This window comes from Pristiophorus japonicus, chromosome 13 (assembly GCF_044704955.1).
Source record: "Pristiophorus japonicus isolate sPriJap1 chromosome 13, sPriJap1.hap1, whole genome shotgun sequence".
NCBI lineage: Eukaryota > Metazoa > Chordata > Chondrichthyes > Pristiophoridae > Pristiophorus > Pristiophorus japonicus.
This window is the reverse complement of record NC_091989.1, coordinates 149,757,137-149,779,055: the sequence shown is the minus strand read 5'-3', so window position 1 is coordinate 149,779,055 and position 21,919 is coordinate 149,757,137. Positions and strand designations below refer to the sequence as shown.

At 40.3% G+C, this 21,919-nt stretch overlaps 1 protein-coding gene across 18 annotated transcripts in view; it reads right to left on the bottom strand.

Annotated features, from left to right (window-relative positions):
- banp (BTG3 associated nuclear protein) overlaps positions 1-21,919 on the bottom strand; it is a 392,933-nt gene that overhangs the window by 248,531 nt on the left and 122,483 nt on the right. For all 18 annotated transcript variants that reach the window (XR_011596362.1, XM_070898117.1, XM_070898113.1 and 15 more), the window contains one exon: positions 18,954-19,129. Coding sequence is in view for 17 of the 18 variants with exons in the window: in XM_070898117.1 (XP_070754218.1) it covers positions 18,954-19,129 (176 nt within the window). In the remaining variant the exon portion in view is untranslated. The remainder of the gene's footprint in view (positions 1-18,953; positions 19,130-21,919) is intronic.

The window sequence follows — 21,919 nt, the reverse complement described above, 5'->3', positions numbered from 1 at the left end:
GCCAACATACTATTTGCTTTCTTAATTGCTTGCTGTACCTGCAAGTTAACTTTCAGTGATTCATGTACAAGGACACCCAAGTCCCTCTGAACACCAACATTTCCCAATCTCTGACCATTTAAAAAATACTCTGTTTTTCTATTTTTCCGACCAAAGTGGATAACTTCACATTTCTCCACATTATATTCCATTTGCCATGTTCTTGCCCACTCACTTAGCCTGTCTATAATCCCCTTTAGCCTCTTTCCATCCTCCTCACAACTTACATTCCCACCTAGCTTTATATCATCAGCAAACTTGGATATAATGGCCAGGGAAGGCATCAGAAAAGACGGTTTTCAGCGCACAATGCGCATACGTTGAAAACCGGCTTTTCCGATCCGTCAAGCTGGGGCTTGACAGATCCCACACCTATCGGGAGCGAGGACATTTGCATGGGCAAGATTGCGGTATTTACCCATAACTTGCCCAGCAAATATCCTGAAAATTCTTGAGCCTTGCGCAAAGCCTACTTTTACAGGCGTAAGAGTTTAAAAACATACAAAAATATAATTAAATTAAAAATACACACTATTTTTAAAAACCCTGCCCACCACGTTACATTTATTTTTAACCATAATTTTTAAAAAGTTTTTAAAACTCTTGAAAAAAAATGTCTGATATTTATTAACTTTAATTTCAATTAATTTTAATTATGTGAGCTATGTTTTTTATTTTTTATTACATGTGTTTTGTGTGTTTGTTTTTTTCTCTCATTACTAGCAATGAGAACTTGTAGATATGGCGTTCTCATTGCTATTAATGAGAAAGCTGTGGAATACAGTACCGGATTGGCTCAGCAGTCACACGTGACTGCACCTTCTGTGTGGGAACCAGGAATTCGGGAGCGCTCTTCGCACTGGAATTGTAGGCTCCTCCCAGACCACCAGGTAAATTCGTAGAAATGTTTCAAGTCGGAGGTAATTGTCCGCGGGAAGCCTCCGACCACAATTTCAGCCCATTACATTTGGTCCCCTCATCCAAATCATTGATATAGATTGTGAATAGCTGGGGCCCAAGCACCGAACCAAACAGATTCATCAAACATGATTTCCCTTTCATAAATCTGTGTTCACTCTGCCCAATCCTATTATTATTTTCCAAGTACCCTGTTACCACATCTTTAATAATAGATTATAGCATTTTCCCTACTACTGCTATCAGGCTAACTGGTCTGTCGTTCGCTGTATTCTCTCTCCCTCCTTTCTTAAATAGTTGGGCTGCATTTGCTACCTTCAAATCTGCAAGAACCATACTAGAATCTATTGAATTTTGCGAAGATGACAACCAATGCATCCTCCACCTCTTTCAAAACCCTAGGATGTAAGCCATCAGGTCCAGGGGATTTATCGGCTTTCAGTCCCATTAATTTCTCCAGTACTTTTTTTTTTACTAATACTAATTTCTTTCAGTTCTCATTCTCACTAGACCCTTAGTTCTCCACTATTTCCGGGAGGTTTTATGCATCTTCTTCCATGAAGATAGACACAAAGTATTTGTTTAATTTCTCTGCCATTTCCTTATTACCCATTATAATTTCTCCTGTCTTAGCCTGTAAGGGACCCACATTTACTTCGCTAATCTTTTCCTTTTAACATAGCTATAGAAGATTTTTCAGTCTTTATGTCTCTTGCTAGTATATTCTCATATTCTATTTTCCCATTCTTTATCAATTTCCTGGTCCTGCTTTACTTTACCACATGTAATTTATTCCTGTATTGAGGACATTAAATTATGCATAGTGACAGTTATAACAGATTTTATTGTAAATTCTTTTGTGGAATCACTGGAGTGGCCAGCTACGCACCAGGAATATTACACATGCTGAGCCAACACACACAAGCCACTGAAAAGTTGAAGGGAGATTACTTTTAAAAGAACATTGTGTACAAACAGTTTTCCAGTAAGCTAGAATTATTGCACAACCAAAATACATTAAAGTACGATGCTGTATGACATTTTCGCAAAAGTGAAATTAAATATGGCAAATATTTCTGATGTAGTAAGAGATCCTACCACTGCTAAAATATAATTTCACATCAAACCTAGTACGTTTTACTATGTTAAAGATGCTATATAAATGCGAGTTGTTGTTGAGTATACTATACAGATGGTTCACAAACTCCATCCCTCCCTGGAGAACACGGAAAGGCACACGGTTGCATATATTATGATTGTTCCCCTGTATTCTGGATATTAGTACAGGAATCCAAAGAATATTACGGAACTCCAAATTCCTGCAGACTCAGCCTGTACCTGTTGGCCTTAACTACTGAAGAACGAGCTGATCCGGCAACATGCACACATAGTGCATCTGTTATTGCTAGCTACAAGAAGGTGGAACGCCTTGGTTCGTGTGATAAAAGTATAACAATTCCTACATCAACATGTGGTCTGAGGAACAGCACCTCATCTTTCGATTCAACACTTGGCAGCCTTTTGGCTTCAACACTGAATTCAACATCAGATCATTACAATCCCATTTTCACGGACAGCAGGTGCTGGTAATAGCTCTACTGTTACCATTTACACCTCCCCTAGACCATCGTGTGTTTCCTAATTTGTCCCATTAACACCCCTTTTTGCCTTGCACCATTATTCTTTTTGTCATTAAATCATTCCTGCCCGCCGCCCAAACAGAGACACTTCCCCTTTGATCGTTCCTCCCTCACTTTTCTGCACTTGCTTATAAACTGTTAAATCTCTGACTACTTTCAGTTCTGATGATAGGTCATCGACCTGAAATGTTTCTCTCTCCACACATGCTGCCTGACCTACTGAGTGTTTCCAGCATTTTCTGTTTTTATTTCAGATTTCCAGCACCCGCAGTATTTCGCTTTTGGTTTATGTGGGTGAAACACCCTGTGGCACGTAAACCAGTTGAAATGATTAATGGACAGTGTCCAGTTGGAGCTCTGGAGGTACAAAGCCATTCCTTGTACCAACATAACTTGCTGGCTTCTTCAAGAAGATAAGATTAGATTAATGCAGAATATGACCACAATCTAATGAGGATTTTCTTCCATTCGATTGGGCTCAGAAAGTCGCACATACAGTGATAAATCAAGAGCAATCCCTTTCTATGCGAGCAACGCCCTCCTGACCCATCCGAACTGGAGATGCTGTCAAAAATTATTTTGACCCCCTAAAATGATGCGATTCACAACATTTGTTCAACTATACCAACAACCTCAAAGTAACAGAACTGTACAATTAATTTACAGAACGTATGTATGCATTCTTTTTTTTGAATAAAAAAACCGTGGTACTCCATGCTCCACATAAATTTGGTCAACCCGACCAGCTACAATGCATGTGAAAATAATCAAAATAACTACATAAATAAGGGAAAATAGTGGGTTAACAAATTTGTTTGAAAAATACACTAGATATTTTCCTCTAAATAAACTGTATTGATACAGTGTTCTTATCACATTTAAAGTAAATTGACTTATGTACAGAGTAATTTCTCACTCAATGAAAATTCTGACTTCTGTGGTTTAAATAAAATATTGGCCCTGAAATTCCAGCCTCCCCGGGTCCAGCTCCAGCTTGACAGATCCTCCGCATCTCGGCAGCCAAGATATTTGCAAGAGCAAGATTGCGGTATTCACCCATATCTTGCCCAACAAATGTCCTCAAAACTCTTGCGCCTGATAAAAGCAGGTGCATAGCCTACTTTTATAGGCATAAGAGTTTTAAAACACACTTAAAACATAAAAAAGAAAATTATAAAAACACATTTTATTTTTAAAAACCCTGTCCACAACGTTAAACTTATTTTAAACCATAATTTAAAAAACGTTTTTAAAACTCGGATAAAAACATTTTCTCGGATATTTATTAACTTTAATTTCAATTAATTTTAATTATGTGAGGTGTGTTTTTTTTTTTATTTGGTGTTAAATTGCGTTTGGGTTTTTTTTTTCTCGCAATTAACAGCAATGAGAACTTGTAGATACGGAGTTCCCATTGCTATTAATTGAGAATACTTTACCTGATTGGTTGAGCAGTCACACGTGACTGCACCTTCTGCGTAGGAACCTGGAGGACGGAAGCGCGTTTCGCAGCGCGGGAAGAGAAGGCCTCCCCAACGGAATTCTACGCTCCTCCGGGACCACCAGGGACTTTCGGAAAAATGCTCCGGGCGGAGGCGTTCATCCGAAAGAAGCCTCCGACCGGAATTTCAGGGCAATCTCAAAATAATTCAAATTACTTCCTATCGGCAGTTTAAGTAAAAAGTGAGGAAGACATCTCTTTGGTGTTCATTTAATAAAAATAGTGAAGCAAATCACCATAATAAAAACTGTAGGAATGAAAACAAACTCAATAGCCGTTTCCTGCCCAAGAATTTAAATGAGGTAAAGGACAGAAAAGGCTCACATCACGAGTGTCTCTGCAGCTTTACTTTAATCAGCACTCAGCTATCATAAATTGGTGTGGGACTTCATTTCAATGAAACACACCGGGGAAAAAAATTCGGCTGGGCCTTTTTCAGACCTAGATTCAGTACAATGGAGGTGGTGCCCCCTGAAGCATGAGGCCTGAGGATGGACAGAAATTGGTCTTCAGGCCTCACCTCAATACTTAGGACGAGCTGCCATAAATGAACGTGCCTCTAAAGGCAGCTCGCCCGACAGGAGATGTCAATATTGGACCATCTGCCTCACTGTCAACGGCACTCGGGTAAGTTTCGGGGAACAATTGGCATCCCTGTGGAGTCGGGGTGCAATCCTGTTCCTCCTCGTGCCAAAAGAAGGTGCTTTTATTTATTTTTAAAACTTTTAAATGGGTACTTTTGGTTGGCGACTGCAAGGACTGCTTAAGAATCCTGAGCAGGGATTGGCCAATGCCTACAAAGATAGGTGGGAAAGCAAGTTCTGAGGAGGATGCAAAGAATCTGCAAAGGGATATAGATAGGCTAAGTGAGTGGGCAAAAGTTTGGCAGATGGAGTATAATGTGGGAAAATGTGAGGTTATCCACTTTGGTAAAATAAAAAAATAAAATAATTATTTAAATGGGGAGAGATTACAAAATGCTGAGGTGGCGAGGGATCTGGGGGTCCTTGTACATGAAACACAAAAGGTTAGCATGTAGGTACAGCAAGTAATTAGGAAGGCAAATGGGATGTTGGCCTTTATTGCAAGGGAGGTGGAGTATAAAAGTAGGTAAGTCCTGCGACAACTGTACAGGGCGTTGATGAGACCACACCTGGGGCCCAAAATTCGCCACCATTTAGCGGCAAATGTTTGGAGGTATCAGTGTTTTTTGGAGCTAACTTAATTTTGCAAGTTTCGCAAAGGGTATGACGCCGTCCTTAACAGGTAATGGCCAATTTTTTTAAGTTAACGTTTTTATGACATCACTCAGGGTCAAATGCACCCGTAACGCCATTTTTGCAAATTTCGCCAATCAGGACTTTTTTCAAAAACGGCGCTGGGGACCGCTTTGAAAAACCTTATCTTACCAAATTGGAGTCAGATAGAAATCGACGTTTCAGACACCATCTTGTTTATCGGAGCTGAGTTATAGGTTTTGGATGTCGGAAGATTGGAAAAAAATAATATTTTTTAAATGGTGAGAAACGATTAAATATTAGTGTTCAGAGAGATTTCGGTGTCCTCGTACAGGAAACACATAAAGTTAGCATGCAGGTATAACAAGCAATTCGGAAGGCAAACGGCATGTTGGTCTTTATTGCAAGGGGGTTGAAGTACAAGAGTGAGGAAGTCTTAAGAACAATTGTACAGGGTCTTGGTGAGACCACACCTGGAGTACTGTGCACAGGGGGTCTCCTTATCTGAGAAAGAACATAAATGCCTTGGAGACAGTGCAACAAAGGTTTATTAGATTCATCCCAGGGATGAGAGGGTTGTCCGTTGAGGAGAGATTGATTAGACTGGGCCTATATTCTCTGGAGGTTAGTAGAATGAGAGGTGATCTCATTGAAACATCTGAGAGGGTTTGACGGGGTAGATGCTGGAGAGTCTCGAACGAAGGGGCATAGAATCAGGATAAGGCATCAGCCATTGAAGACTGAGATGAGGAGGAATTTCTTCACTCAGAGGGTTGTGAATCTTTGGAATTATCTACTCCAAAGGGCTGTGGATGCTGAATCATTGAGTATACATTGGCTGTAATAGATATATTTTTAAATTCTAGGGGAATCAAAGGATATGGGGATCGGGCAGGAAAGTGGAGTTGAGGTCTAAGATTAGCCATGATCTTATTGAATGGCGGAGCAGGCTCAAAGGGTCTTATGGCCTACTCCTGCTCCTAGTTCATATGTTCTTATAAAAAAGAAAAGTGAGAACAACAGTACTTAGAATACAGAGCCAAAAATCATCAAAGTACAAAAGAAAAAGGAAACCAAAACATGAAAAAGAGAAGAGTAAAGAACAATAAACTGGAAAGATAAGTAAAAGCTGCACTTAAATGACCATTTTCACTTTCAGGTACATATCAGTATGAAATTGACCATATAACAGTCCTTATCTGACTCCAGAATGTACTAAAACTGAGCAATGTAACACCCCCTAACCCTTCAGGAGTTTATCTAGCACCACCTAGGCTTTGCATCAGCAGGCACATAGCTTTCGTCTGAGAGTGTAATATTAACACCATCAGTTTTCTTCTTTGAACATCTGTCAGTTCTTTTTCTTTATCATTGGTTAAGACTACAGAAACTGCCTTTTGAGTGGGTACACAATTTCTTCAGATTGGTGATGGGAAAGGATTTGCATTTATATAGAAGCTTCAAGAACTTGCAGTGTAGCTATATACAAATCAGAAGCAATACTCAGGGCCCCAGACTAACCTTGAACTAAATAATAGCAGATCTCCCAGCATATAATTCTGAATACTTCTTTGCCATGTATTTTACAGACTGTTTTTGTAAAAAAAAAAGCATACAGCCATGTTACAATAGTCTTCGCTTTTTCTTGCCCTCACGACAAATGTTACGGTACATTGCATAAAATATATTTCACGCTTTGAAGATTTCAAATTCAGTAGCTGCAAGCACAAAGCTCTCCTTTTTCTAGATGCCAAAGCATAGACATTATGCCCTTAAGAATCCAGTAGACTACCACATATGAGTCAGCCAGACAAAACAACATCTGCAGGATGCAAAAACTTCCTTGGAGCTTCAAAGGTACTACTCTCAGATCATTGGTCAGAGAGGAAGTTAGTGAACTAAATGTTGCCAATTTGGCTTCAGTGACTTCCAGAAAAGCAATCTGCACTTTCCATACAATAAAGGGGAGAGTCTAAACTGTTCGAGAAGGTAGTTCAGAAAAATCACCACCCTATGCATGAATATTGTTACTGATGACTAAAATCTTTAAATGCATGTTCCTTTACCGAGTTCAAAATATTTATCTTTTCTGCTGCATGATACCTGAACATTTCTTCATATTTATTCCATTTTAATTCCCTATCTTCTTTATGGCGCTCCATGCTAAATACTATTCCTCAGCCGAGAGACAGGGTAGGTAATCTACTGCCAGACATCTGCCTGTGGCACTCACATGTAAACTGTACAGAAGGATCAAAGAATACATTAGCAGCGTTTGCAGCCCATGTCATGGATGTAGCTTGTGACTTTCAATTGTATTTACATTTTGGCCATGAGGTGCTGCTATAAATATACAGCTAGTGACTGAAAAATCTCACACCCTAGATATGCATTCAATATAATCAGTTTTGTATGTGTGTGCGTGTGTATAATATATATATATATATATATATGCTGATAAGATACATATAGTTTGATACATATATGCACACAACATTGCTGCTCGTCCTTCTTAATGATTGGGATTGTAGGGGAGGGAGGTGATGTTTAAGTAATCTGGGCAAGTTGCTAATTGCAATGAATATGATAATCAGGCAGTTTCTATGACACACGGCCAATCCACAGTGCCAGTTTTACACCCGAGCAACAAGTTGAAAATCTACTCCAATGGCTCTTCACTGGGTACTTTTGTGAAAGGGACAGGGAGCTAATGTGAAACCTCATTATACAAGCAGTGGAAAGAAAAGCAGAGAAAGCAGTGGGTTAATATTTTCCTTCATAGAATCCAAATGGGGCAGAAATCAGGAAATGAAACTCAGGCCATGATCCAACTCCCACATCTGGCTAACCAGTTCAGTACCCAAGTGTGTAAACCATGTTGGAGTCTGAGACACCCAGACAGTCCTACACGTTACGATATTACAAAAAAAAAACACCTGGCAATTCAAGAGTGAGCTTTTTGAGCTCCATTCGATGTGCATTCCAGCTGAATTGTAATGCATTACCACTTGCCACTGTTGTAACAATGTATTTTGCATTTAATATTTTGGAGACACATTCTCAGCAGACACTTTGATTGAGTATTCATTCAGACAATGAAAACTCTTCAGATTGGAATCCTGTACTGATTCTGTGGTCTCCTCCGGTTATAAGGGAATAAGGGGTTATGGGGAGTGGGCAGGGAAGTGGACCTGAGTTCATGATCGGATCAGCCATGTTCGTATTAAATGGCGGAGCAGGCTCGAGGGGCTGTGTGGCCTACTGCTGCTCCTATTTCTTATGTTCTTATTTTCTTTTGCTAGTAGTGTCACCTAATTTTACACTGTGACACTAATCAACAAGAGTGGAGTGAAGCAATTTTTTTGTTGCCTACCATTTTCATCTTTTTAATCCTCTCAAACTTAGAAAATAAATATGTATCACCATCAGCACAACAATGATGGCAGTTTTGAAAAGAAATTGGTTCATTGTGCAGTTCCTCACATGTAAAAAGAGACTGGCATTCCAGGGTCAAAAAGATTCTTTTGAAAATGCACAGCAACTGAATATATAGAAAGAGAACCCAACCAAGTTAAAAACAAAGAAAAAGAACAGCCAATGTGCACACTTGCAGTTTCATTGGGCTCGATTTTCCCAAAAATCCGCCAGTGCCAGATTGCTGCCCAAAATACTGCTCGGATTTTAAAATTAGCGCTGGTGAAAAATTCCACCCAGTGAAAATAAATGGGCCTGACACCCCGATTCTCAGCGGAAAATGGAATCTTGGGCCGATTCTTAAACAAAATGGGCGGTAATTACTATAATTTACACCAAGACTGCGGGTTGGGCCTAGGAGGCGAAAACATTAAAAAAATTTCTTTCAAAAAACGTAAAATTAAAAAAAAAAATCAGAAAATGTTCTCAGGACCCTTTTCACCTTAAACACGAAGAGAATTTTAAAATAATTATTAAAAACCCATTAACTTACCTTTTATTGCAGGGCTACTAACCTACTGCCCAGCTCTCGCTGCTTCTCGCGTGCATTTTTAAAAATACTTACCTACGGGTCACCGCTGAGTCAAAAAGCGGGCGGTGCACGCCGGCGGTCCGCTCCCCAGCGGTATTTCGAAACTGCTGGTGGAATTCCTTGTGGAAATTTGCGCCGACCCGGTTTTTGCCCAAAACGGCCAATACCGCCAAGAAACTGGGCGGCAATGTAATGGAAATTCTAGTCTTTAGAAACTTCAAACAGATAAAAGTACTAATGATATGAAAAGGGGCACGGCTTTATAGGATGTTGGCAATAAAGCAAGGGGAAATACAGAAAATACAGGCCTGGAAATTCTGCGGGTTTGTTCTTGGTTTCCCGCCATAAATTCAGCTAAAGATCAGCAAAACCTCCAGAGAAATGACATAAAATGTCGATTCCAGCCATTTACACCTTTTCTTTGGAGGTTCGACTGACCACTCACCAAAGTTATGGCAGGCGATCAGGAAAACCCCGTAGAGTTTAATTAAGATAAAGACCTAAAAAAAATAGAGCAAGTAAAACAACATTGAAGTATAAAAGATAAAAATATTACTAATTGTAAGTTCTCATCCAACATCCAAGAATCTCATAGATGAATTTAGAAAGCGTATTTATAGTATATGTGAATAACATCTTCATTTGAAAAAGGATGAATGCAAGTAATAGTAAATAATGTGCCAAACTTATTTTTGTTCTCCCATTGCAATATCTTGGAGAAAGGAGCAATAACACTTTTCTTCCTGGGATCCATGAATCATAGTTCAGACTGTCTGCTTAAAGCTCTTAGCAGGAAGTGTTTAGATCATTCCATGATATAGTTGCTGCTGAAGTAAATTTCCGCAAATTCCTTTGACCTTAGTCCTGCTGGCTAGAGACAAAGTTAACCAGCCAATAACAAGTACTTTTGCACCAGAAAGCCTATCAGATGGTTGGATTTAAATTGTTTTGTGCCTAATAGTCCTCAGTGCAAATATCCATAATTTTGCTGCAGTCATCCTTAGTGAAGAGTAAATATTAGTAAATGACCTGTTCCTTCTTGCTCTTATTGGACCTGAGATTAGCTCTTAGAGTTTTAGTGAAATGGGAGATAGAGCATGAAATTAGTTCAATTAACTGTCTGCGCTGTGGTATTTTTACTGTAATCAGTACTGCAGAAGTCAAATAGGATTTTTAGTTGTGAACATTATCTACCAATTAAGATTCTGATGGAATTGATAGCAATGTTGAAAATTAGGGCTGTTGTGCACAGAGAGATTATGGGGGAGAAATTGGAGTCATTTGCACTCCACTTCCTCTTGGGGGTGGTAACCCCAATTTCGAGAGCAGGGCAGGGACTTCTGCGCCTGGCACAAAAAAATCCCGCCCACAGATGTTCCGCCCCCAATCGGAGCACAACTAAATTTTTTCCTGTACGAGTGTGACTACTTCGCTGGAAGGGATAGCAAATGCCAGGCCATAGAGCCTACAGAAGGACGAGTCACAATAAAATAATAATATTGGGTGATTTTAGCTATGCAAAGATAGGCTGACATGAAGGTAATGCACATGGAGCGCTGGACTGGAAAAATGCAAAGTTCATTGAGATAACTCAACGACTTCTTTACTCAAAGAGTGGTAAGAATGTGGAACTCGCTACCACAGGGAGTGGTTGAAGCAAATAGTATAGATGCATTTAGGGGGAGGCTAGACAAGCATGAGGGAGAAGGCAATAGAGGGTTATGCTGATAGATTTAGGTGAGGAATGACAGGAGGAGGCTCGAGTGGAGCATAACAACAACAAAAACTTGTCATTATAAAGTGCCTTTAACATAGTGAAACATTCCTAGGCACTTCACAGGAGTATTATGTGATAAAACTTTGACACCGAGCCACATAAGTAGAAATTAGCGCAAAAGAGGTATGTTTTTAGAAGCGTCTTGAAAGAGTAAAGAGAGATAGAGAACCGGAGAGGTTTAGGCAGGGAGTTTCAGAGCTTGGGGCCTAGGTAACAGAAGGCATGGCTGATTATAATCCGGGATGCTCAGGAGGGCAGAATTAGAGGAGCGCAGACATCTCGGGGGGTTGTGGAGCTGGAGGTTATTACAGAGATAGGGAGGGGCGAGGCCACGGAGGGATTTAAAAATAAGTTTTGGATCACCTCTAGTTTATGTAAGGTAGAATGTGGGAGGCCAGCCAAGAGTGCATTGGAATTGTCAAGTCTAGAGGTAACAAAGGCATGGATGAGGGCTTCAGCAGCAGGTGAGCTGAGGCAAGGACAGAGTCGGGCAATGTTACGGAGGTGGAAGTAGGTAGTCTTAGTTATGCTGCAGATATGTGGTCGAAAGCTCATTTCAGGGTCAAATATGACACCAAGTTTGCTAACAGTCTGATTCAGCCTCATACAGAAGTTGGGAAGAGGGATGGAGTCGGTGGCTATGGAATGGAGTTTGTGGCGGGGACCGAAAACAATGGCTTCTGTTTTCCCAATATTCAATTGGAGAAAATTTCTGCTCATCCAAAACTGGATATCGGACAAGCAGTCTGACAATTTACAGATCGTGGAGGGTTCGCGAGAAGTGGCAGTGAGGTAGAGCTGGGTGTCATCAGCGTACATGTGGAAACTGATGCTGTAGATGAGAAATAGGAGGGGGCCAAGGATAGATGCTTGCGGGACACTAGAGGTGACGATGCGGGGGCGGGAAGAGAAGCCGTTGCAGGTGATTCTCTGGCTACGATTTTAGACAGATAAGAATGGAACCACACAAGTGCAGTCCCACCCAGCTGGATGACAGTGGAGAGGCTTTGGAGAAGGATAGAGTGGTCAACCGTGTCAAAGGCTGAAGTCAATAAGGACGAGGAGGGATAGTTTGCCTTTTGTCACAGTCGCAAAGGATATCATTTGTGACTTTGATGAGAGCCATTTCAGTACTGCGGCCGGCGCCGAAACCAAACTGGAGGGATTCAAACATGGAATTGCGGGAAAGATGGGTTCGGCTTTGGGAGGTGACAACATATTCAAGGACTTTGGAGAGTAAATGGAGATTGGAGATAGGGTGTTAGTTTGCAAGGACGGAGGGATCGAGGGTTGTTTTTTTGAGGAGAGGGGTGATGACGGCAGATTTAAGGGAGAGGGAGACAGTATCTGAGGAGAGCGAACCGTTAACAATGTCAGCTAACATGGGAGCCCGAAAAGGAAGTTGGGTGGTCAGCAGTTTGGTGGGAATGGGGTCAAGGGAGCAGGAAGTGGCTCTCATGGACAGGATGAGCTCGGAAAGGTCATGAGGGGAGATCAGAGAGAAACTGGAGAAAGATGTGAGGCTAGGGCAGGGGGCTTCCTCAGAGAAAGTTTGACCCGGTGGGCTAGGGAAACGAAAGGAAGAGGCAGAGGCAGCCGAATGGATGGTCTCAATCTTAGAGACAAAGAAGTCCATAAGCTCCTCACACTTATTGTCGGAGGTGAGGGTGGAGAATGGGAAGAGGGGTTTAAAAAGATGGTTAGCAGTGGAGAATAGCAGCCGAGGTTTATTTTTACGTTCCAGAATGATTCTGGAATAGTGAGCGATTTTGGCAGACGAGAGCAGGACACGATAGTGCTTTATGTGGTCCAGCCAGATTTGGCGGTGAATGGCGAATGGTTGTCCACTATATCTGTTCAAGTCTATGCCCCTTGGACTTAAGGGAGCGAAGATCAGGGCTTACGGGGGGGGGGGAACCAGGATGAGAGATTGTAACGTATCAAAGATGGTGGTGAGGGTGTGATTGAGCAGATCAGTAGCTGTAGAGATATCATGGTGAATAGAGGGCCAAAGGCTGGACAGTTGGGAATTGATCAGTACAGTTGTAAGAGAGTCAGGAGAGAGGTTTTTTCCAGGGTTGGACACAGAAGGAGGTAGGGTTGGGAGGGGTGGGTGAGGAGAGAGGGTGGAAGGGTGAAGTGGGTGGTGAGCGATACAGGAAGTGATCAGAGATGGCCTTATGTGCGATTGACACAATGGAAGTAGCAAGGCCACGAGCGTTGGCAATGTCGAAGAGCTGGCCGTGAATGGGTTGGGGAGTTTACATCAAGGGAAAGATTGAGAGAGGACAACACCGGCATGAACTGGTTGGGCTGAATGGTCTGTTTCTGTGCCGTATATCCTATGTAATTCTATGTATAAGAATGGATCTGATCCAAATTAACTGGGCAGAGAAGTTAGGAGATAAATCAAGGGATCAGCAGTAGGAAATCATCAAATATGAGATGGATAGAGTACAAAACAAAAATATTCCAATAAGATGAAAAAGGGGTGCATCAAAGAATAGAGTTCTGTGGATAAATAGAGGGATTAAAAGTGAACAAACTCAAAAGGAAGCCATATGATAAAATTAAGTCTTATAATACTAAAGAAAATCGTGAGGAATATAGATAGTGTAGTGAGAAGGTAAAAAGTGAGATTAAGTGGACTAAAAAGGGAATATGAAAGAAGTTATTATGTAATGTAAAATAAAATAGTAAAGGCTTTTATAAGTATATAAAAAAGTAAAAATAATGGTTGAAGAGGTGGTAGGACCACTCAAGGATGAAGAAAGGAATTTAAATGTGGAGGATTAAGGTATGGCAGAAATATTAAATACTTTTTTTTACAAATAAAGATGGAAGTGAGAATGTATATGTACTAGAGGAAGATAGTGAATAAATGTTTGAGATAACTGTAGAAACAAATTGGCAGAACACAAGATAAATAAGTCACTGGGCCTTGATAGCATGTACCCTAAGCTATTGAAGAGGGTCGAAGAGGCTCTTGTCAAATTTTTCAACCCTCCTTAAATATGCAAATTGTACTGTGGGATCGGAAAGTAACTGATGTAATATCTTTGTTCAAGAGACAGAAGGATAAACCAGGTAACTAGACCACATCTAGTCTAATGACATTTCTGGGAAAACTCTTACAGATTGGAGAAAGATTGGAAATGCTGAACCCCAGGGGGTCAGTGCTCGGTCCCATCTTCCACCCTACATAGACTTGAACTCATCCAAAAATCTACTGCCCATATCCTAACTCGCATCAAGTCCCACTCACTCATCACTCCTGTTCTTGCTGATCTACATGGCTCCCGGTCCGGCAACACCTTGAACATCTGGAATTCGTCTGTAAGCCACTCTGCCTCTCGTCTTTAAGATGCTTGTTAAAATCTACCTCTGTGACCAAGACTATCCAAATATCTCATGTTGCTCAGTGTCAAATTTTATTTCATCTCACTCCTGCGAAGCACCTTGGGATGCTTTACTGTGTTAAAAGCTGTATATAAATAAAAGTTGTTCTCAGTGTATTTATAGTTGATTAGGACTTGGGCATAGGGAGTGCAAACTTGAAATTTACCAATGGCACAAAAGTTGGGGATTTGATAAAGAACAAGGAGGATTTCAATAAACTTCAGGAAATGTTTAAAACTTAACATAGAAACAGAGAAAATAGGTGCAGAAGTAGGCCATTCGGCCCTTTGAGCCTGCACCACCATTCAATAAGATCATGGCTGATCATTCACCTCAGTACCCCTTTCCTGCTTTCTCTCCATACCCCTTCTTGATCCCTTTAGCCAGAAGGACCACATCTACCTCCCTCTTGAATACATCCAATGAACTGGCATCAACAACTCTCTGCGGTAGAGAATTCTACAGGTTAGCAACTCTCTGAGTGAAGAAGTTTCTCCTCATCTCAGTCCTAAATGGCCTACCCCTTATCCTTAGACTGTGTCCCTGGTTCTGGACTTCCTCAACATCGGGAACATTCTTCCTGCATCTAACCTGTCCAGTCCTGTCAGAATTTTATATGTTTCTATGAGATCCCCTCTCATCCTTCTAAACTCCAGTGAATACAGGCCCAGTCGATCCAGTCTCTCCTCATATGTCAGTTCAGCCATCCCAGGAATCAGTCTGGTGAACCTTCGCTGCACTCCCTCAATAGCAAGAATGCCCTTCCTCAGATTAGGAGACCAAAATTGATCACAATATTCTAGGTGAGGCCTCACCAAGGCCCTGTGCAACTGCAGTAAGACCTCCCTGCTCCTATACTCAAATCCTCTCGCTATGAAGGCCAACATACCATTTGCCTTCTTCACCGCCTGCTGTACCTGCATACCAACTTTCAATGACTGATGTACCATGACACCCAGGTCTCGTTGCACCTCCCCTTTTCCTAATCTGCCGCCATTCAGATAATATTCTGCCTTTGTGTTTTTGCCACCAAAATGGATAACCTCACATTTATCCGCATTATACTGCATCAGCCATGCATTTGCCCACTCACCTAACCTGTCCAAGTCACCCCGCAGCCTCTTAGCATCCTCCTCTCAGCTCACACCGCCACCCAGCTTAGTGTCATCTGCAAACTCAATTCTTTCATCTAAATCATTGATATATATTGTAAATAGCTGGGGACCCAGCACTAAGCCCTGCGGTACCCCACTAGTCACTGCCTGCCATTCTGAAAAGAACCCGTTTATCCCGACTTTCAGCTTCCTGTCTGCCAACCAGTTCTCTGTCCACGTCACTACATTATCCCCAATACCATGTGCTTTAATCTTACACACCAATTTCTTGTATGGGACCTTGCCAAAAGCTTTTTGAAAGTCCAAATACACCACATCCACTGGTTCTCCCTTGTCCACTCTACCAGTTACATCCTCAAAAAATTATAGAAGATTTGTCAAGCATAATTTCCCTTTCATAAATCCATGCTGACTTGGATCGATCCTGTCACTGCTTTCCAAATGGGCTGCTATTTCATCTTTAATAATTGATTCCAACATTTTCCCCACTACTGATGTCAGGCTAACCGTTCTATAATTACCCGTTTTCTCTCTCCCTCCTTTTTTAAAAAGTGGTGTTACATTAGTTACCCTCCAGTCCATCGGAACTGATCCAGAGTTGATAGACAGTTGGAAAATGATCACCAATGCATCCACTATTTCTAGGGTCACTTCCTTAAGTACTCTGGGATGCAGACTATCAAGCCCCAGGGATTTATCGGCCTTCAATCCCATCAATTTCCCTAACACAATTTCCCGCCTAATAAGGATTTCCTTCAGTTCCTCCTCTTCTCTCGACCCTCGGTCCCCTAGTATTTCCTGAAGGTTATTTGTGTCTTCCTTCGTGAAGACAGAACCAAAGTATTTGTTCAACTGGTCTGTCATTTCTTTGTTCCCCATTATAAATTCACCTGATTCTGACTGCTCGGGACCTACATTTGTCTTCACTAATCTTTTTCTCTTCACATATCTATAGAAGCTTTTGCAGTCAGTTTTTATGTTCCCTGCACACTGCCTCTCATACTCTATTTTCCCCCTCCTAATTAAACCCTTTGTCCTCCTCTGCTGAATTCTAAATTTTTCCCAGTCTTCAGGTTTGCTGCTTTTTCTGGCCAATTTATATGCCTCTTCCTTGGATTTAACACTATCCCTAATTTCCCTCGTTAGCCACGGTTGAGCCACCTTCCCCATTTTATTTTTACGCCAGACAGGGATGTACAATTGTTGAAGTTCATCCATGTGATCTTTAAATGTTTGCCATTGCCTATCCACCGTCAACCCTTCAAGTATCATTCGCCAGTTTATTCTAGCCAATTCACGCCTCATACCATCGAAGTTACCTTTCCTTAAGTTCAGGACCCTAGTCTCTGAACTAACTGTGTCACTCTCCATCTTAATAAAGAATTCTACCATATTATGGTCGCTCTTCCCCAAAGTGGCCTCACACAACAAGATTGCTAATTAGTCCTTTCTTATTACACATCACCCAGTCTAGGATGGTCAGCCCTCTAGTTGGTTCCTCGACATATTGGTCTAGAAAACCATCCCTAATACACTCCAGGAAATCCTCCTCCACCGTATTGCTACCAGTTTGGTTAGCCCAATCTATATGTAGATTAAAGTCGCCTATGATAACTGCTGTACCTTTATTGCACGCATCCCTAATTTCTTGTTTAATGCTGTCCCCAACCTCACTACAACTGTTTGATGGTCTGTACACAACTCCCAGTTTTCTGTCTTTGGTATTCCGCAGCTCCACCCATACAGTTTCCACATCATCCAAGCTAATGTCCTTCCTTACTATTGCGTTTATTTCCTCTTTAACCAGCAACGCTACCTCACCTCCTTTTCCTTTCTGTCTATCCTTCCTGAATGTTGAATACCCCTGGATGTTGAGTTCCCAGCCTTGGTCACCCTGGAGCCATGTCTCCGTGATGCCAATTATATCATAACATTATAATGGAATGGGGAGATAGGTGATAGATACAATTTTATGCAAAGAAATGGGAGGAAAAATATTTTAAAGAGGAATGGTAGTATGCACTCAGTGCAAAGATGCTGAATGGAATGGATGAACTGAGACCCATGGGTCAACTATATAATTCCCTAAAAATGAGGGTGCAGGTAGATAAAGACATAAACAAGGGGAAAATACAAGAGTAAAGAAGAAACAATAAATTAGCACAAAACATTGGTTATGTCGCAGCATACTGTTTTCAGTTTTGGGCACCCTATATTAAAACATCATAAATTCATAGGGATGATAACAAGGATGAGAAACTACAGTTAAGTAGAGACGTGAGATACTGGGACTATTTCCAGTGAAGCAGAGAAGGCCAAGAGGAGATTTTATAGAGGTTTATCAAAATTATGAAGGATTTTGATAGAGTGAATAGGGAAAGACTATCTCCTTTGGAGAGTCAGAGTTGAGGGGTTATCAATTTAAAATTGTTACTAAGAGAATGGGGAAAGAGTTCAGGAGTCATTTCTTTACACAGTGGGGTTTTGGAGAATGAAATGCTTTGCCACAGGGAGTAATTGAGACAGATTTGATTTATTTCTTTAAAAAGCACACCAAATTTGAAAAGCAAACAAATCCTTTCAGGGAAACAGAGAAAGGACGCATGGGAGGTCTAGGGAAGGAGGGCAAAAGGTTGAGAATGAGCAGGCTTCTGGCCTCACAGTGCCCTCCCTTGGGGTAGCAAGTGGGAATGGCTAGAAGTGGCCGTTAAAGTTACAGTTAGAAGGTTACAGTTAAATTAACTAATAGTGCAGTAAAGGGGAATGGAGGACCCAGGATTGAGTGTGTTGTTCTAAGACGAAAAGATGGGGTTGTGGTGAGACTGAAGTGGTAATAGGAAGACAGATAGGTAGTGAGACGTAAAGACGTGAGAGACCCAATGAGAACAAAAAGGTGAAGCGATTGAGGGCCACACTTCCCTCCAGCTCTCACCCTAAATGCACCCTGCAACTGTTGGTGGCTCCTTTCTCTGCCATACCACACAACTCCCACATAAAAGGAAAGAAAACAAGAGAGAAAGAAGCGAAAATGGAGAAACAGAGAATCAGCAACATAAAGTTTTCAGAGACGGGTTCGAGAGTGACCATATTCTGTGACTTACTATATGCAATGCCATTGGAGATTAGTCAGTTCTTTTGAATATTTCACATGTACTACGAAGCCGATGTACAAAGTCTTAACAATTCATGACAATGGGAAATAAAGCACTTCTACTAATTAAATAGCAAATGTCTAAAGTCAAATCCCAAACTATTTGTATAGACCGTGTTATTTTCAACAATGATTTTTCTTTGAATATTTAAAACATCATCATGCCTACCTTCAGAGTTCAATGTGATGAGTGTAACATTTGGTGCCAAGTTCTGACCTCCTGACTGACCACTATTCGAAACGGTGTCACTTGTTTCCGACCCACTTTCTACATCTTCAGTATGGCTATCTTCATGGCCAGGAACCTTTACAATGATTGTGTTCTGTCTCCTCCCTGGCATAGAACTTTGTTGTCCCAAAATAGGGAAAAATTCAGAAGTAATAAAGTAACTTGTTAGACAATATGTTACTGACATACAGAAGTATCAGTAAGAATCAAATTGATATTTGGAACTGTATACCTGTACTTTATCATTTAGAACCAGTTTTCAACATCTTACTGACATTAATTCTCAAATAGTTCAATGATTTATCAGTAGGCCAGGTAGTATGAGTACAGCAAAGCCTTACAGACATAGTTCATAACAGTATATTAAAACAGTTTGTTACTTGGTAAGAGATGTCCTTATTTTCAACTATATGGAAACATGCCATTTCAATTCTCTCCTCACAACAGGGAACACAGTAGTCATGTATGCTATTCTGAAAGGAAAATTAATTAAATGCATTTTAAAAGAACTTCAACTTGCATGTGATACACAAGAGAGCTGTGAAAAAATATTGTGATGCTGAATGTTACAGCTTAAGAGCACTAGAAGTACTGTGAGTTATGAAGTTCACGTCACAAGTCAAATACTTTTCATAAATCATGGTCTTTTGCTTTACATTCTACTTAGCCAGCACACATTATTACTTTCCAAATTCTTTTGTTTCATGAAACAGTTTTGTGAAGACAGGATTATATGGTAACATGATATGATGTACTGTCAGTATGTTACATCGACTTTGGGGTTTCATTTCAAATTTTTGTTCATTTGAAAGACAGTATAAGGAATCATAAAAAAAGATTTTGCCATTTGATAGTAACAAAGGCATATTAAGTTTAAAATTTTGTAACGCATTCAGAGCCAAAATTCAAATGAATACTAAGTGTGCATGATCTGGCTTCATAATAAAAGTAAAAAGACTAAGAAAAATTACTTCTAAAAATAAATTACAACTCGTGCCCAAGGATCATTGAAAGTCTGTTTGAACAGACATTTCCTCCAGTGTCTTGAAACTAGGTTTTAATAGAACGATCAGTTTACCTACTTGGATTCAAAAAGAATAAAAACAAAGTTACATTTTTTATAGGGAACTGTCTAAAACTTGGTTTACAATGTCTTGAGACCTTCCAACATCAGTTTAAATTTCCATCCTGGCTCGAAGATGAATAATTCCGTGTTTAGCCGGCTACTGGTCATGCAAACTATAATATTATTTGCCAACGATCCTGTTATGCTGTGTACTTTCACAACTCTTTTCATGACTGACTTTTAAAAAAAATATATTAAAACACAAAATTTCTGCTCCCAGAGAGGAAGAATATCACCAGAGTGTGAAATTTATGCTTTTTTGTCTGATTATGCCTCTGGATGGACACCATTGGACACTTTTCCACTTTCAAGGCGCAATATAAAATTCAAGTTTTTGTTGTTGAAACATTTTGCTTAGAGTTGCAACAATCATCTAGAATTAACTAAACCCACTGTTCCAATGTTAACAAAAATAACTTTGTAACCAAGATAGCAGAATTAGTGAGGATATTTGAACTACATGTCGCTCAAGTGGATGAGAAATATGCCTAGATTTTCCACTTGGGCATACCCTCAAACGGAAGTCAGGGAGTGCTGGATTACCTGCCTTTATTTTAGCATGCTGACCCCATATGTATTTCTGGAGTGAGCCTCATCATGACATAGCCAGGGTACTGATGTAAAAAACACCTGTGACAAATTCACCTATTGGGTGGCAGAAAATCCAGCAATACTGCAGGATTTGAAAGCAGACATGATGATTTCATGCGGAGAAATAGGAAGGTAATTTACTCAAAAATTTCTATAAGGAGCGCAGGAAGACAGAGAACCATGTGTTTCTCTGATGGGGCTGTAGAACTTCTCCTGCAGGATGTCAAGATGATTAGGGCAACCTCTTTGGCAATGAGCACGGGATGATGGTGCAGTTTTGCAGGCTGGGCACACATCCACATACTTGCATATATACCAGAAAGCATGAAAGATCAGGTCGCCCATACAGTTGTGAAAATGGTGAAACTACATTGGGGCTTTTGCATTTTAGAATTTTTGTAACCATTTTACTATATAAGTCGATGGTATAATGTAATTTAAATTAAATGTGCTTTTAAGTTAAAGTTTGCTTTCAATGGGTTAGATTCATAGGCTAGATACACGTTGGGGATGCAGATCACAAGTTAGAGGGAAAGTCTGTCAAGAAGACAGACAATAGAAGCAGTTTAAAAACATCTAAGCAAACATTCATACCTTAGGGATTGGAATAACTTGTCTTTATTAGCATTGCAAGGGCAGAAAAAATGTTACTTCGACAGCTAACTGGGATAGTGTGGCGAGTTATTATTCTGATGAAAAGGGACTGAAATGAAGCTGAAGTAAATGAGATTTACTGTAACTGTTACTCTCTAAGCTCACTTATTGACTGTAAAATAAAACAACTTACTGATTCATATCTGGTCTCGTCCCATTAAAGTGTTAATCAGTCTATCTTTCAGAAAATTGGAACCACATTAGGGCAAATACGATTTCACGCAATAAGGATGGATCATTGAGAATATATTAAGAATCTTAAAAGAAACATTCTTGCAAATTTGTGAAACATCTGAGGCATGACATTCCCTGTTCACTTTCCCATTAATTTGTATTCTGCTCACAAAAATATATTTAAAAATTGCCATGTCTAACTAAAAACAATAATTAAAGAACAGTAATCGTGGCAAAATTACATTTTACTAATTTCTCCCTATTATTTAACAATCACATTTTTATTAAGATTTCTACTTTTACCCACTGAACCTTTCTCTGAGAAAATAAGCATCCAAAATCAAAGTTCCAATCCAGAAAA